Source organism: Cupressus sempervirens, chromosome 2 (genome assembly GCF_028749045.1).
Source record: "Cupressus sempervirens isolate cs-2001-9-10 chromosome 2, ASM2874904v1, whole genome shotgun sequence".
In the NCBI taxonomy this organism is placed as follows: Eukaryota; Viridiplantae; Streptophyta; class Pinopsida; order Cupressales; family Cupressaceae; genus Cupressus; species Cupressus sempervirens.
This window is the reverse complement of record NC_143119.1, coordinates 757,622,108-757,639,403: the sequence shown is the minus strand read 5'-3', so window position 1 is coordinate 757,639,403 and position 17,296 is coordinate 757,622,108. Positions and strand designations below refer to the sequence as shown.

The 17,296-nt window shown below is 40.3% G+C and overlaps 1 protein-coding gene across 3 annotated transcripts in view; it reads right to left on the bottom strand.

Moving 5' to 3' along the window:
• The window catches only part of LOC149575634 (Gag-Pol polyprotein/retrotransposon), a 63,225-nt gene extending 48,566 nt beyond the window's left edge, over positions 1–14,659 (bottom strand). For 2 of the 3 annotated variants that reach the window (XM_089815398.1, XM_089815400.1), the window contains exons 1-2: positions 14,269–14,633; positions 14,022–14,167 (exon numbers count right to left, since the gene is read on the bottom strand). In XM_089815398.1, the coding sequence (XP_089671524.1) occupies positions 14,022–14,167; positions 14,269–14,328 (206 nt within the window). In that variant the 5' untranslated portion in view covers positions 14,329–14,633. Of the gene's footprint in view, positions 1–14,020; positions 14,168–14,268 lie in introns of all 3 variants that reach the window. The other variant, XM_089815399.1, reaches the window with a different exon arrangement.
• Positions 14,660–17,296: the final 2,637 nt, after the last annotated feature.

Here is a 17,296-nt window from a genome sequence, read left to right as displayed (position 1 = left end):
AAAAAATGCAGATGGAAAGGTCATCATTAGCCTTGACCTAGAGGTTATTGAACAGATTTTTTAAGTTCCTCAAAATGCAGAGGGCATAGATTTGTCAAAGGAGATGTCTTTGGAATTATGGAATGAAAAGAGGGCGGATTATCAGAAATATATAAATGCATACTGGTTAAAGGTCAGAAGAAACAATATTTCAAGATGGACTAAAACCATTCATAGGTCAAACTTCAATCTAGAAAGCAAAAACTTGATCACTCTTCTTAGCAAGATATGCGGTCTCGAAGATTCTAGTGCTTTCGAGCCATGGATGTATTAATTCATTCTCCAGATCTTTGATAATGAAGAACCTATCTTTTGGGGAGAACTTATTAGTATTGCTATTTGTGAGCAGTTGCTTAATGTGGGAACCTCAACGCCATTCTATATGAACTCTTACTTGGTTTACATAGCTGCATCCATGGGATCTATCTCGGGTCTTTCCACCAAAGGGGATCGGTTACAAGTTCCTATCTGGGATGACTGTGATCAAATCACCTGGTCGCATAGCAAATATCACCACAGGATAGTCCAAGATACACTTTTTGGATATTTCTAGTGTTTGTTTGATAAATAGTTGGTAATCAAGCGAGTGTCAGACGAAGCTTGGAATAGGATTAATCAATTTGGTGCTATCTTTTTGCAGTTTCCAACTTTCATTTATTTGAGAGTTGGCTATTTCAAAGGAAAGCCATATACTTTGCCAAGATATGCTACAGATAAGATCATACTGATGGAATTAGCCAGACAACTCATAAAAGTGTACTCATATTAGAACACTCAACATAGGTCAGGTTTTGGTATAACTATAGCCAAACCATTGGTGATTGGTCAATATATGATCAATTTAGTCTATAAAGTGAAGAATATGGAGGCAAAACTTCATCTTATCATAGAGGTTCAAGACTAGATATGATTTTGATTATCAAGGAATGCACTCAATGATCAAAAGAGTGTTCACCCATGTCCATCTAATAGAGGACATATGGATTGACTGTGCACAGAGTTGGACATCATGAGGATGGACTACCATAGACTCACTTTGCAGAAGATCATAGATCTTAACATGCTCGAAATCCCATCCAATCTCCAGATTGAAGATGATGGCAATATTCTTGATCCAGAATACCATCATGTTGGTTTTGACAAGTAGTGTCATTTTCCTATATAGTGGCAATAGAAAGAAGGCATATCCATTTTTGATAGATTTCAATCTATCTTGGTAAATACCAATAAATGGTTAAAATGAAAAGCCTAAATAGGGTGAATCCTAAGCTTGAGGTAGATTGTGGTAGTTTTGGACCACCTGGAAGGAAATCCCAACTGGAAATTTCAAGCAAAGATGGTGCATCTTCTTATGTTCCGACTAAATCCCTCAAGTTTAAATTGAAAGGTGGAAAGGGGTCTAAATCTTTTTTAGAGTACTCACAAGCACCTGCGCAAACTCAAGAACCTGATGAGGAGGAATCTAGAGAATAACCTCATGAGGAGGATGAAGAGGAAGAAGGAGAGGTTATGATCATATCTCCTCCATGACCAAAAAATCAGCAAGGTCCATCCATTTAGGAGACACTTTTTCTAGGTGTCATAGATGATGACGTGGATTCATTCTCCACTATTTTCACACCTACCATCCTTGTCTTGGAAGTAAATGCATTGGCGCTTGCTATCTCTTCAGTGGCTCCGCCTATTCTCACGGTTTAGCAGTGCAGGAATTTGGGGAATATGTTTGAAGATTTCCCAACTTTCACGGAAGCTCAAGTTACCCAGCTTGATACTTCAATAACTGGTTTTGAAGCATTCATGACAGAATCTTCTCATCAGGTACCTCTCGATGTAGCTGTACAAATTGAAGCATGCTCAATCGCCACAAAAATACAATTAGGATCAATGTCGATGGTCGCTACTCTCCCTGATTCATCAGTTGAAGGTTTTAGTTTGCCTACTTGGTTGAGCAAGATCACTATAAAGAGAAGGAAGGTTGTGTAGTGTTAGCCGACTGGATGGGTCCGGCGGTGTTTCTGTAGCCCACGGTCCGACGGTGTTTTGTATTCTGTAGCCGACGATCCGGCGGTGTTTCGATATTCTGTAGCCGACGGTCCGGCGGTGTTTTGTATTCTGTAGCCGACGGTTCGGCGGTGTTTCGGTATTCTGTAGCCGACGGTCCGGCGGTAAATAATTTGTAACGGATAGAATAATTGTGGCCGACGGACTCCTTCGGGAAGGTTCGGCGGTAGTATTTATATCCCGTCTGGGATCATTGTAAAGCATCAATAATCTACTATTGCGAATATTATTCTGCGATTCATGTTCATTGTCTATATGCGTTCATTTCCTTTACCTGTACGGTAAACATTTGGCGCCGTTGCCTTATGAATCTGGAAGGTGGGAGGAATGAATATTAATGCCAAATCAGCTTAACAAGGATCGGAATAAGGCGAAGGGAAAAGATGGAATCCGTATTGCGCAAGAGAATTTAATTCTGGCACAGCAAGCCGAACGCCGACGAAGATTCCAGAAGATTGCTGACGAAAACCGAAGTGCGGAGGAATTGTTGGAGGAGACTCGGCAGCGGGTGGAATTGGTGGAAGAAGCACGGGAGGAGTTCTTGAATTTGTGTTCGCCGAGGGAAGAAAATTCAGACGGGAGAGCATCAACTCGCACGGCTCGCAGTGCCGACGGAGCACGAGCGTGGAGTGACCTCTTCGTCCAGGATAGACTTCCGCGGGAAACAATTTCGGAGGATCCTTCGTCTTCACCAAGGTTTGCAGCTGTCGACACCTCCAGTGTAGGAGTGTAGACCGCCGATGTGGGAGTGCAAACCTCCGGTGTGGGAGACCAGTCCGCCGGTGTGGAAGTACAGACTGTCGGTGTGAGAGTTCAGACTGCCGGTGTGGGAGTGCTGACCGCCGGTGTGGGAGTGCCGACCAGTGTAGGAGTACAGACCTCTAGAGTTATGGCGGGACCCAAAGAAAAGCTGCCGAAATTTGAAGGCGATGGTACAGCCGACCCCCTTCGACATTGTAAGACATGTGAGACGATTTGGCAGGCAAATGGAATCATAGATACCGACGAATGGGTCAGGCAATTCTCGACGACCCTACGGGTTGTCGCGATTGATTGATTCTCGGATATGGATCCACAGAAGCTGGATACCTGGGATAAGATTAAAAAGGAGTTCTTGGTGGAATTTAAACTCTTGCGGGATGATAATGAAATCGTAGCGGAATTTTCAATACCAAGCAAGGGAAGCACGAAATTGTCCGTGTCTACGCCAGGAGATTGAAAGACTTAATAAACAAAATGGAAAGCAAGCCAGCGGATGGATTGCAGAAAAGGTGGTTTGTGGACGGCCTATGCTCCAAGTTGCGGAGGAAAATGAAAATTGTGCCACCGTCATCATATGTGGACGCGTATAATAGAGCACTGGACCTTGAAAGTGAGCAGAAGACAAAGAAGAAGAAAACTAGCTCTTCTGATTCTGATGACGACGAGCTTGCCAAAGATGATAGTAGCGACGACGAAGGCAGCCGCAAGAAGGTTCGTGCCCTACAGAAGGATATGGTTCGCATGATGGAGTTTAAAAACATGCAGAAGGAGCCAAAAGGTAGTGAACTGTGGTGCACGGAATGTAAGACCGACGGTCATACTAAGGGATTGTGTCCGAAGAACCAATTCTGTGACATCTGTCAGATCATGGGCCATTCGACAAAGGACTGTCCCTTTAACATGAAGACAAGAGGATCTCTGCAGGTGTTTCTCACACAGGAGGCTTCCCCGTCGGGTAGTAGCGGAAACACGAATACCGCCGGTGCTACACCCGGAGGATACAGGAATAATAACAAAGGGCAAAATAATAACAACAATAACAATAATAATGGAAGCCGAAGTCAAACCCAGTATGATGCAAACGGACGGCCGATCGTTCAATGCCGAGCATGTAATTTGTGGGGTCATTTTGCGCGGGATTGTACTGCGCGGGATTGTACAGCGGCAAACACACCGAAATTATTATGCAGATGGTGCGGACCCGGTGATCACGAAGATTCCAAGTGTCCAAAGGCTGGAGTAAACTTAATCACTGTTGGCACGGATGTAGAGGAGGTTCTGGCAATTACATGGAGGCAAACAAAGGAAAAGAGAAAAGTGGGGGAAGCGCAGGCGGAAATTGTAAAGGCATCGTCGGCGGGGACATCTCAGTTGAAGGATATTAGCGGCACCTTGGCAAGGAACTTTGCAGAACAAAACATTGTACGACAAATCTTACAAACGGAGATATCGGTCAAGATAAGTGACCTTCTCACAATGCCCCAGTTACGGACGGCCATTCTGAATCATACACCGTTTCCGAAAGCAACGAAGGACACAGGAAGGGACAGTAGGGAAGTGACGACAACAGACCCAATGCTGCTGGCAATCACCTCCGGACGACATCCAACGGTCGTCGAGATGGGGATTTTGGGAAATGTTTTGATAGAGACAATTGTTGACGGAGGGTCCGGCGTGAATGTCTTACTGGAGGATACTTGGCAGAAGTTGGGAAAGCCGACGTTGTGGCCACTTGCATTTCAGTTGCTCACGGCAGACCAACATGGAATCAAACCGTTGGGAATTTTGAAAGCGCAACCGGTAACAATTGGTACGCAATCATTTTTATTGGATTTTGTGGTTATTCCATTAAAAAGAAAAGGCTATGATGCTATTCTGGGATGGGATTGGTTGATGCAAGCAAAAGTAAAACATGATTGGAAACGCAATACCCTATCAATGGAGCGCGGAGGCAAAAGATTCATAATTGACCTGCACACGCAAATGGTTGGCGAGGAGGCAGCATTGTCAGATTCTGACAGTGAAGGCGAGAGTGCTGACGAAGGAAAGAGGAGAATGGAATCGGATGGAGTATTGAGACTTGACGGAGGATCGAATGACGACGACCTGGACTCGGTGAATGGCCTTTACCACTGGCAGATAGAAGACTACGAACTCTTTCCGAGTTGCAATATGTTAACGGTCGACGAAGATGAGAAAAAGGAGGAAAACGAATGTCTGGAGGAATGTAGGGAAGCGGAAGAAGGAAAAGCTGCCATGGCTGAAGCTGAGGGGAAGAACATACAGTTTGAACACAGAAAAACGAAAGATCCCACTGTTCAATACATGGTGAATAGACCGCGTGGAAAGAAAAGGTTACACCGCAGCATAAAATTAGTGGAAGGGCACCGACAGCACGGAAATAATCCAGTTGCGCGATGACCGCAGGCACAGTGGGCGACGGGGGTGGCACAGAACAAACGTAAGGCGTATGACAGTCAGAATGAAATCAAAGTGGAAAAGTTTAAGGGCAGATGGGTTGGACCATATCAGATTCGGAAGGTCGGCGACAATGGAGCGATCAGATTATCAACTTTGGACGGGCAGAAAGTACCTCCGGCAGTCAACAGATCCAAATTCAAAATATATGGTGCCAGGAAGACTCCGTCGCTGTCACAAGATGGCCAGCTGACTCCGTCGTCGTTGCAGAATGGCGACGCCTGGAGGCAAAATGGAGGTACCTCTGTTATTTGATTTCTTTTTAGAGGAAAAAAAAAAAATTTGAAAAAAAAAAAAAAAAAAAAAAATCGATTAGAAGTCCCGTGGGCCCTGCGGTTAGGAAGACCTGCGGACTGAAAGTCCCGCGGGCAATTGCCTGTCCGCGGGCACTTAAAGTCCCGCGGGTCCGCGGGCAAGAGACCCCCGCGGAGTGTAAAGCCCTGCAGCATATTTACTCCGGCAGAGAAAGGAGGAAGATTGACAGCATAAGTTCCTCCGGCAGAAAAAAGAAGAGAGAGCCCCCGCGGGCATTATATTTTATAAAATCCTTGCCGTTAACTGCCAGTGAAAGAATAGTCCGCGGGTAAGGAAACAAAGCCCGCGGGTAGGAGAAGAACGGGCCGCGGGGAGGAGAACATAGACTACGAGAAAGGAAAGAAAGGCCGCGGGGAGGACAAGATGGCCGCGGGTGAGGACAGAAAGGCCATGGAGTCGGAATGCAAATGATGCGGTTGCAAGAATTCAAATACCAGAAAAAGGAGGGACAATCACACACAGCTGTTGGCAAGTATTGGTTTAATTGGCAGCACTGTTGATTAAGATTTCTCTTCTCCTCTTCCGTGGGCTGAGATTTTTTTATAATGGACGAAGGAAACAAAATAAGAAGAAATAAGTCATTGTTGCATGGAGTCAGCAGGCAAGCGGAAGCCGTGGAAGAGTCAGTTGGCGGCAAATATGGAGAAGAATTTCTGTGTGCAGAGGGATTTGTGGTGGATTGTAGAGGAAGCAGTTAAAAAAAAAAAAACAACGATAGATTCAAGTTGTTCAGAATGAGTGACAGATGATGCCAAAGGAAAAGGGACACATCCGTGGTTGCCAGAAAGAGTGCAGAATCGGCAGAAAATGACAAAAATGGTGTGATCCGTGCATTTTTGTGTGGGTTGCGAAGTGTTAATTTGGTCTTGGCGGCGAGAGGCGCTGCCCCAGGACCCCGCGGGGGCGCTGCCCCTCGACCCCGCCGGGGGCATTGCCCCCTGGACCCCCAGTCGTGGCGGATATCAGTCGTGGGAGTCTAACCAGTTGAGAAGAGTTGAAGTTGCTGCAAGCATGGACTTTCTGTGTACCAGAGGCAGTGGGAGCAGGTGTTGGCTGTAAGGCTGTCTTGGTGGATGCGTAGAGAGCTCGGGAGGAGCTGATCATCCAGTTGGAGGCAGTGCAGTGACACTTGGCTTAGGGTACCGAGGAATTGAAAACAGAGAAAGCAGCACAGGTGGCTATCAAGGTCAGCTTGAGGAGACAGTATTGTGTTAGCAGAGGCTACAGATGTAACGGGATGAATGTGGAAGTGATGTGACAGAAGCAAATTTCTCTTGTTGTAGTCACTCTGTTAATGTATTTTGTTTGTTAATTTGTCTCAGATATTTTGTCAGTTGTCAGGAGACGACTTTTCTTTTTGCGGGGATGGTGTTAGCTGACTGGATGGTTCCGGCGGTATTTTGTAGCCGACGGTCCGGCGATGTTTCTGTAGCCGACGGTCCGGCGGTGCTTCTGTAGCCAACGGTCCGGCGGTGTTTCTGTAGCCAACGGTCCGGCGGTGTTTCTGTATTCTGTAGCGGGCGGTCCGCCGGTAAATAGTTTGCAGCGGATAAAATAATTGTGGCTGACGGACTCCTTTGGGAAGGTTTGGCAGTAGTATTTATATCCCGTCTGGGATCATTGTAAATCATTATTCATCTACTATTGCGAATATAATTCTGCTGTTCATGTTCATTGTCTATATGTGTTCATTTTCTTTACCTGTACGGTAAACATGTAGCCCTCAAATAATCTTCCAATTAAGAAAATCAATTCTAAATCTTTGAAAGATATGATTTTTTCAAGGATCATAGTTGATTCCAATAAGACTAACTTTGTAGAAGTTGCTGAACCATTGGTGGACAAACTGACTGAAGAACTTAACCGTTTGGATTACAAGTTCACCAAACTCGATCTTGGTAAGCAATCAAGGTTGGGTTGTCTACAAGATGCTCATGATGCACTTGCCAATGTATCAAAGAGAAATCATGAGTTGTGGGAGAAGAAGAATCAGCTCAAGCAAGAGGTTGCTTGCCTAAATAAGGTTATTCAATAGCAGTCTTCGCAACATGCAGTCACTACATCTTAGATGCCTGGAGAGAAGCGAATCATGGAAGCGGCAAAAACTTGGTTTGGAGAGGTTGTCTCTGAAGGAGTTTAGGCCCTCACGGATGGGGTCAGAATCCTTGAACGTATCCAAAGTATTGAAGAGATGCTACATGATCTGATTGCAACTCTGAATCAGGAAGCTAACACCTTCAAGGAAACTCTGTGTGATTTGGATGAAATCACCAATTCTGATTTGGACAGCCTGATTACATGTGATGTTGTCCCATCTTGTGAAATGTTTTGCAAGTGTCATGGACTCATGGGTTACAAGGAAGAGACACTAAAGAAACTTGTAATAAAGTTGCAGGCAGCCTTAGAAGATTGTCAGTCAATTAAAACTGAGGCAATGTGTGATCTGGAACAAATGGGATGTCAATTTCTTACTGAGCATGACAACTTGATTGCAATAGACAAGGTCACTTCAAAATATACAATCAGAGTTAATGCTGATCTAGATTTTGAAGATCTTGGTTCTCATAGAATGAATAGGTTTGCTTTGAACAAAACCTTAGCAAAACATCTACAGGATTCTCTCACGGCAGATTGTAAAATTGTAAAATCAGCATATGCTGATGCAGTTAGAATGGATGCCATATCAAAGACAATTGAAATCTTAGATCTTCCTACAGTGTGTGATGTCATCATCAAGTTCAAGGCACTTAAGAACAATCCTTAGGATTGTTTCATTTCTTTTTCGTCTTCTTTCTTCTCTTTTCCAAGTTTGTAGATTGAAGAGGATGTATTGCATGAAATTGTGTAATTACATGTAATACGATTTGCATGTCCTTATGACATGTAATCCAATAATTTCTCTTGTTAGTTAGATTGGGTCAAATTTGGTTGAGTTGCTCCCATTTTTTTCTCCTCTTTTTTCTCAACTCCTTTGTCTATATAAAGGAGTGCCCTCTCATTGTAAAAATCATCTTTTATTGTATGAAAGAGAGCTCTGAAGAATTTGTGCAATCATAACTTTGATTGTGTAGTACTATTTTGAAAGAAAAGTGAATACAAAGAGACAATTGAAGTTGAACTTTGATTGAGTACAACAGTGACTTGTGCACGTTGGAAGCTTTGATTGTGATTTGCATTTGTTATCTTTGATTCATGTGTTTTTGCGTTCTTGATAATTGAGTATAAAGAGTTTGGAAGCAATCAGAGCCGAAGCTTTGACTGGGAGCGGTTGTGGAGATACATAGACTAGAGCATTGACTGTAGCTTGTATCTCTTTCTTAAATTCACAAAAATAGTTAGAATTTTTTACTTCTAAAAGTCTTTGTGCCCAAATAGTAAAGGTTACTCTTATAGCATATATTAAGACCGAACTTAGAGCCAAACTAGCACGCTTTCAGCTAGCCTCTGGGTTAGTGTTGGTTTATCGGTATCACCGTTTACAACTTTAGATAAAAGTGTAGTTTGAGGTTTCATCTTGCCCATTACTCGCTCTATGGGTATGTGGATTCTTTCTTGAAAATTAAGAGGAAAGAGTATTTGTAATACCCTTTCAAATCTCTCAACTTCTTGCTTACCTTGAGTTGATCCAAGGAATGGTGAGAAGGGGGAGCCTTTCCTTTAAAGTAGGAGAGAATCTGTCTCATACATTGTGGCTGGTCTACCTATTTTGTGACTGGATTTTACACAAACTTTCGATTGCAAAATATCCACCCAACAATCATAACATATAGAAAAAAGTAATTCATAATCATCAAATTTCCTTGGACATTTTCTTTCTCAAGTAGGTCTCTATAGCAGAATATTTTGTTCATTGACTAGACCTGGAACTTCATTCATACCCTTTATATGTTTAACAAAGAAATCTAGTTGAGTGCCCTGTTGAATATCTCGATTGTGAATTGGAGAATCAATACTTATAGTATCAATCCCCTGTTTTATAAATTGATTTTCACTGCTGTGTGAAGAGCCAGGAAAATCTTGTTGAGATGTATGACCACCAAGAATATGTCCAACTCCAAGTCGCAGCAGTGAAGATATCGCAGGGGAATGTTGAAAAGCGAATTGGGGTTGAGTGGGAAACATCTCCACATGGGCTTGGGTGGGATTGTTGCCCAGCTTGGAAGTAGTGTAGGCTTGGTATTTTGGCAGTCGCTCAAGGCCAAAATGAGGAGGAGCAAGCGATTTGCAGGTCCAGTCAGCGTGGGACCAATTTCAGCGAGCATAGGGGCTTGGTTATTGTGCACAGTGAATAGAGTATCGGTAGGAGTGGAAGAATCGCTCAGCATGGATGTAGCGTGGGCAACGTTATTGTAGGCGTGCATGGAGGTGGGAATAACATGTCCAATCAGCGAAGGAGTGGAATTACTCAGCACAGCAGTGTCTTCTCCTAAGCAAAAACCAAATAAAATGAAAGTTGTTGCCTCCCAAGCGTACTTGAGGGAGTGGTAAAACAAGGAAGGGGCCGCTAGTGGTAATAATGGAGTTGTCTCAAACAGAGATAACGACATATCAAGGTCTTCTCTATGCTGCATTTGAAAAAGTATGCATAGTTGTAGGGGCCTTGGTGAACAAAGAAGGTTGTGTAGGATTGGTGGAGGTATGCATTGTGAGTATAGGATAAAAACTAACAGCATGGTATGTAGGGCTTTGAGAAATGGAGTTTGGGTCATTATTAAATAAATCAAATTTAAAATAATCAGTAGATGAAATATTTTTCAGCATTCAACCCTGAGAAAGATTTCTCGTTGAAAATAACATGCCAACTACGAATCACCTAATGAGCAACCGGATCCCACAATCGAAAACCGAATTGGTCTTCACCATACCCTAGAAATATGCATCTTTTGGATTTAAAATCCAATTTCATTCTTTGCTCTCTTGGAATGTGAAAATACGCATCACAACCAAACACACGTAAATGAGAAAATGAAATTCTTTTACCAATCCACCTCTCTTCCGGAGTATCAAAGTCAATGCGAGATGAAGGAGCTCGATTGATTAAATAAACTACAGTATTGCACATCTTTGCCCAAAATTCCTTCCCCAAACTAACATTAGATAACATACACCAAGCTCTCTCCAAAATAGTTCAGTTCAACCTCTCAGCTGCACCATTTTCTTGAGGTGTATAAGGGAGTATTTTAACCCTTTGAATACCATGATCTGCACAAAAACCATCACATTTCGAAGAGCAAAACTCACCACCATTACCGGTCAATAGGCATTTAATTTTCTTCGTACTCTGATTTTCAACCATAGCCTTGAAACATTTAAATTTCGAAAATACATCTGATTTCTTATTCAAGATGTGAATTCAAAATTGATGAGTACAATTGTCAAGAAAATTTAAGAAGTAATTAGCACCATCAGTTGAAGTTATGTCCGTAGCACCGAAAACATCGGAATGCACAAGCTCTAATGGAGAAGATTTCTTCTCATAACCCGTCCTTACGAAGCTAGTTCGATTTTGCTTTCCATAAAGACAATATTTGCGTAGCTCCAAATCGAGTGATTTAAGACTTGGAAGTTGGTCTCTCTGAAGCATTACTTCAAGCCTCTTTTTGCTCATATGATTGAGCCGCTTATGCCAAAGTTCAGCATTGCTATCCACAACCGCCATGGCTGCTCCCACTTGACAGTTGCACTCTAAAACATATAGGCTGGCTACTTTCTTTCACTTAGCCAAAATTAGTTATCCTCTTGTTACTTTCCAAGAATCAAGATCAAAGTTGACATCACAGCCTTGTGTAATACAATTGACTCACTGAAATCAGATTATGCTGAAGTGTAGGAACATGCCTGACATTTTTCAAAAGCCATTGACTACCATTTTTCAGTGACAATAAAATATCCTCTTTGACGACAATATCACATTCTTTGTTATCCCCAAGAATTTATTTTACCAAGCATACCTTCATGGTAATTTGTAAATGCAGCCTGACATGGAGTAGCATGAAAGGATGCACTGGAGTCGAGAACCCAAGAACTTGCATTTGTGTCACCAGTTGCAAGTACCAAAACTCCATCATCAAGATTTCTTCTCATTACCCGTCTTTACGAAGATGGTTCAATTTTGCTTTTCATAAAAACAATATTTGAATAGATCCAAATCGAGTGATTTAAGACCCGGAAGTTTGTCTCTTTGAAGCATTACTTCAAGCCCTTTTTTGCTCATATGATCGAGCCTCTTATGCCAAAGTTCAGCATTGCTATCCACAACCGCCATCGCTGCTCCCACTTGACCATTGCACTCTAAAACATATAGACTACCTACTTTTTTTCCCTTTGCCAAAATCAGTTGTCCTCTTGATACTTTCCAAGAATCAAGATCATAGTTGACATTACAGCCTTGTGTGTATAATTGACTCACTGAAATCAGATTACGCTTAGTGTAGGAACATACCTAACATTTTTCAAAAGCCATTGACTACCATTTTCCAGCAACAATAAAATATCCTCTTTGGCGACAATATCACATTCTTTGTTATCCCCAATAAATCTTTTACCACATACCTTCATGGTAATTTGTAAATGCAGTCTGAAATGGAGTAGCATGAAAGGATGCATTGGAATTGAGAACCCAAGAACTTGCATTTGTGTCAACAGCTGCAAGTACCAAAACTCCATCATCTTTAACCACTGCATGTACACCATCATTCATCACTTCATTTTGAGCTTTTTTGTAATTCCAACATTGCTTCTTTGTGTGCCCTGGTTTACCATAGAACCAACAAGTGTCATTTCTTCCTCTAGACTTTGAACGATGATTCGATCTACCTCTTCCATTATTGTTATGCCTGCCTCTTTCGCAACTTCTACCTCTATTGCTTGTGCTCACAGCTGTAAGAGAATCACCAGAAGAGGGTTCTTGGTGCTTCCTTTGCATGTCTTCACTGAGTAGTGTAACTGCAACTTCATCAAATTTCGGCTTACTCTTGGCTGCTACTGAAGTGCTCACAACCATTTCCAGCTGTTTGGAAGTGAAAATGATAATAAAATGACTTTTATTTTATCATCTAAAGGTATACCAACTGAAATCAGCTGACTGACTAATGTATTGAATTCATTAGATGATTTGACATCACTCCCCCTTCTTTCATTTTCAGATTATATAACTTCTGCATTATAAAAAAATTGTTTGATGCTAAAGGTATCTCATATAATAAAAGATAATTTATCAACCAGCTCTCTTGTTGTCTTCTGTCCTGAAACATTAAAAAATACATTGCTTGAGAGAGCTTGAAAAAGCATTACGTTGCTCATGCTTTCAAATCCATTTTCTCCTAGTTATCATCCGTCATAGACCCTTTGCCTTTTGCTTTCCCAAGCAATTGCAAATCCTACTTAATAAGAAAAGACTCAAATTGCACTTTCCATAGCCCAAAGTTTTGCCCAGAAATTGTTTCAATTTTCCATTTATCCGCCTCATCCATGGCGCTTGTAAATATTCACCGATTTCCAGAAAAACAAACCGAGCTTAACCAACTAAAAAGCTGAAAACAAAATAAAATCTAAAACTATGCCAGACAAAAAATGCAAAGAGAGGACACAGAATTTACAGTGGTTCATTCAATTTTGCTGGACTACATCCACTCTTCAAGCAGGGGAGAAATCATTTATTCAAATGAATTACAGTATAATGCTACATCAGCAATTGGATTGTTTTTACTCATTTTCATTCTTCATTCTTTGTGGAAGACGGAAGGGCATGGAAGAGGAACAGACGGTATAGACCATCAGAATCGTTGCAATATTCCTCTGCCAGAAAACCATTACAACAGTAACATAAATCTAACCAAATTATGTATATACCGGAATAAAAGCTGGCAAATAATTTTCCAAAATTATCAATATCAATTCTAAATTAGTAGAAACAAAAAATCTACTGCTTGTATAATATTGACAAATCAAGAAAGTTTTGTAAATTCGACGAAAATTCAGTCAATACTAGTCACAATTCGCTACCTGACAAATGTAATTCTAGGCCAAAATCTAAAATTTACTACTATTACAAGTATATTATATAATTGACACCTCATACAATATTAAATGAGATTTGGAATTTACAATTTTTCTAATGCCACTGACGAATTTCATTTTAAAAATGTTTGGAAATTTTCTCTAAATTTTTGCAATTTAAGCCTAAATTAGACGGGAATACTAATTAACTAGAATAGATTAATGTACACGTAAACGCTAAAACAGTATTTATCACAAATTCTTTGTAAATTTACAGAAAAAAAAATCTGAGATGTTGCAATAACCAAAAAGAAGACTGAATTTGTTAAGAGTTAAACTACATCTCTGCTACGGAAATTTAACGCACCTGTTCAATCGGCTCAGCCGTTGATCCGAGTCGAGAAAAATCTTTATTATTTTCCAAAGCAAATATCTTAATCTCTTCGCGCAGTTGTGTTTTCGACCCTTTTCTTCCTCCAACGCTATAGAGCTTTTGTTGCAGAAATATTTCTTGCTGAATTTTTGAAAAAACCGATACATATACTTGAATTCCTGAATTTGACTAATAAAAATGAAAAATAAGATTTAAAAGAGAAAAAATCAAAGCATACTCACCTTGGAATTCAAAGACGACTGATTAAAATTGCAGAAAATGCCTCGCGAAATCGAAGCCATTGCAAAAATGTAACGTAATTTGCAGAGGATAACTTAGAACTGAAATCAATTAAGAGCAAAAAAAAAATCTAATTGCAGAGTTTTAGGATTATACTACAACGGAAATTCTTGGTATCTTTGTTTTAATATTAGAAATATATTTCTGCACTCCACCCGAACGTTGGAATATCATTTTCAGATTTGTCGAAATCATTATTTTTTTCTGATTATCTATTAAAGAAAGAGGCGATTAGTTTGATATTCGTTACTCTCTTGCGTGTATGGAACGGAGAAGGCATTAGAAAAGCAAAACAAGCTGTGTTTGTACATACGAGGAATGAAGATTAGCAATATGGTATCTTGGTGTGCATTGCTTAATTTAAAAGGTTTTTATTTTTTATTTTTTCCCCATGAGTTTAATGTATAATGTTAATTGATAGATATTTAGAAAATGAAGTTGTTTATGGTCTTAATGAAGAAGTGAGTTTTAAATCACTTTTGAAACTATTTATAGAAAATTAAACATGGGTGAAAGAAAACCTTTAATTAAGAAGATAAATGGATTCGATTATCAATAGACTCATGTTATATTTGCAATAGTGAGGGAGGGAAAGACATATTGGAAATATTAGTAAAGAGAGTGAGAAATGCCGAGAGATAATTGGAGAGAGGAAGATGGAAACACGATAGTTTTAAATCAATTTTGATTATAGATAATTAAATACGAGTGAAAAAAAACCTTAGAATTAAAAAGATAAATTGATTCGATTACCAATTGACTCATGTTATATTTGTAATAGTGAGAGAGGGAATGACATATTGATAAAAGAGAAAGTGAGACATGTCGACAAATAAGTGGAGAGAGGAAGGTGAAAATAATGATGGGGAAGGGGGAGAGGGATGCAAATGAATGGATGTGTTGCCCATGTATGGTCCACGTCATATCCAATTGTCACATGTTGAAGTGAAACCTCCATTCTATCAATAAGTCTTGAGCATGAACCAAAAAGTTCAGAAGTTCACTAGTTCAAAGCTTCAAGGCCCATTCTCTTAAACATTACCTTCCTTATTGAACTTAAGCTTCAACTTGAACTCTGAACATAAAGTGTTCAATGTTCAAGGTTCATAAGTTCACAGGTTCATAGCATCGAGTCACTCTAAACTTAGAATATTTGTCAACCTATTGAACCTTGCTCCTCATTATTGAAGTTGAACATTGAACACTCTATGTTCGAGTTCATCAGTTTAATAAGTAGATTTTAAGTTTGTCATTCCATAAGCATCAGATCCAATATACTATGACCAACGAACTTGAACATTGAATTGTCACTAATAGTTTAATGGTTCATAGTTCACATGCCTAAAAGCTTGCCTCAGCAGAGACACATGTCCAAGCAAGTGGCAGTACAAAGAATGATTTTTCTTTCCCAAAGCCTGTGGAAAAGGCACATATTAATTGATGATTAATGGAAATGATGAGAAGACATGCTTTGGTATGTGCAAAATTGAATGAAACATGATGGAATATACCCTGTCTTTTCAATTATACTCTCATTCATCCACACGTATTTCTCTCTAGGCCGCATGCATAAAAAAGGTTGTTTTCTTTTCATTCATGTTGCCTTTGTTGTTTAAGGTAAGAATTATGTTTTGTCTGGAGACATAGGAAGATAGTGTTAGGCCTCATTACCAACAAATCTTTTATGCAACCAACATGGTGAGTCCTCCATTTCTTTTCTGTTGGCTATTTTTTCTTTTTCTCCAAATTAATTCTTATCTGTGTATTTGCTTTTCATCTTTTCTCTACTTGTGGCTAGTCGACCCCAATTGTTCATGGCTGCATTTTGCCCCAAATTGCTTGAGAAAGACAAACAATCAGCCATAAGTAATTTCCTACCCAAGATTGAAGATACATTCCTCGCCAATGAGGACATTGACAAGTTAGTAGCCAAATTTTCTAATGCAAAGCCTGGGCCAATATCTAAAAAGGTCTTCGAGAGTGGGTTATTTCAAGCCTCTGGTTTCCCCAATGCCATCCCTTGCCTAGAACTTGTCCTAGCATGCCAAGATAGGTACGATGATACTAAAAAGTGTATCCGTACCTACAGTGGAGAAGTTCTAGTATATGTGAACAAAGTTGTTGTAATGGGTGCATTGAGAATCCCTCCACATGAGGCTTATGAGGACTAGACTATCAATTCATCCTATGCCCAATTAACCACCAATACTAATGGGTATAATAATGCAATTGCTAAGGGTTGGTTGCTCAAACTAGAAAGAGGTGGTTCTTGTCTCCCATGCCCTTTAACCAGAGAACACATGATTCTAGAGATTAAGGATATCATAACCTTGTTGAATAGAGTGAAAGGAAACTCACATGCTTTCCATTGGAAGAACTAGATGTACTTTTTCGTCCAAACTATTTTAGGGAAAGATAAATATATTGATTGAGCTAATATTATAGCAATGAGATTACAAAAGGAGCTTTCCCAAGTCTCCGCAACCTTTGGATTTTATATGCCATCATATATGTTTTATAGTTTGGCTTGTGGAAGAGAATGGAAGGGCCTTCCTCATCAGGTGTGGAACTAGAACATGCCTATTTATGAGTACTACCCCCTATTGCCGAAGGATAAAAACTAGAAGGTTTCAAGAGAGTTCAAGATACTTTTCTTGCCAAACTAGTATTTGAGCTTCAAGGGAAGAAGAATAGGAGGTTATCCGAGGAGGCAACTCAACTAGTCAACATTTTTTGGCAATTTCTTCACCCAGTTTCCAAAATTCACCTATTTGATGATAAGGGGATATGAAGGAAAACCTTTGAGGCTACCCTAACACTGTGTAGACCTTTATGTATTGATTGAAGTATGTAGACAATTGGCAGAAGTGGAGAAAAATTGTAAAGCCCGAAAAGGCTCTGGCTACACTTTTCCCATAGAAGTCAGACATTACAGATGAAAATCTCTATAGGATGCCCTAAGTCTAAAGG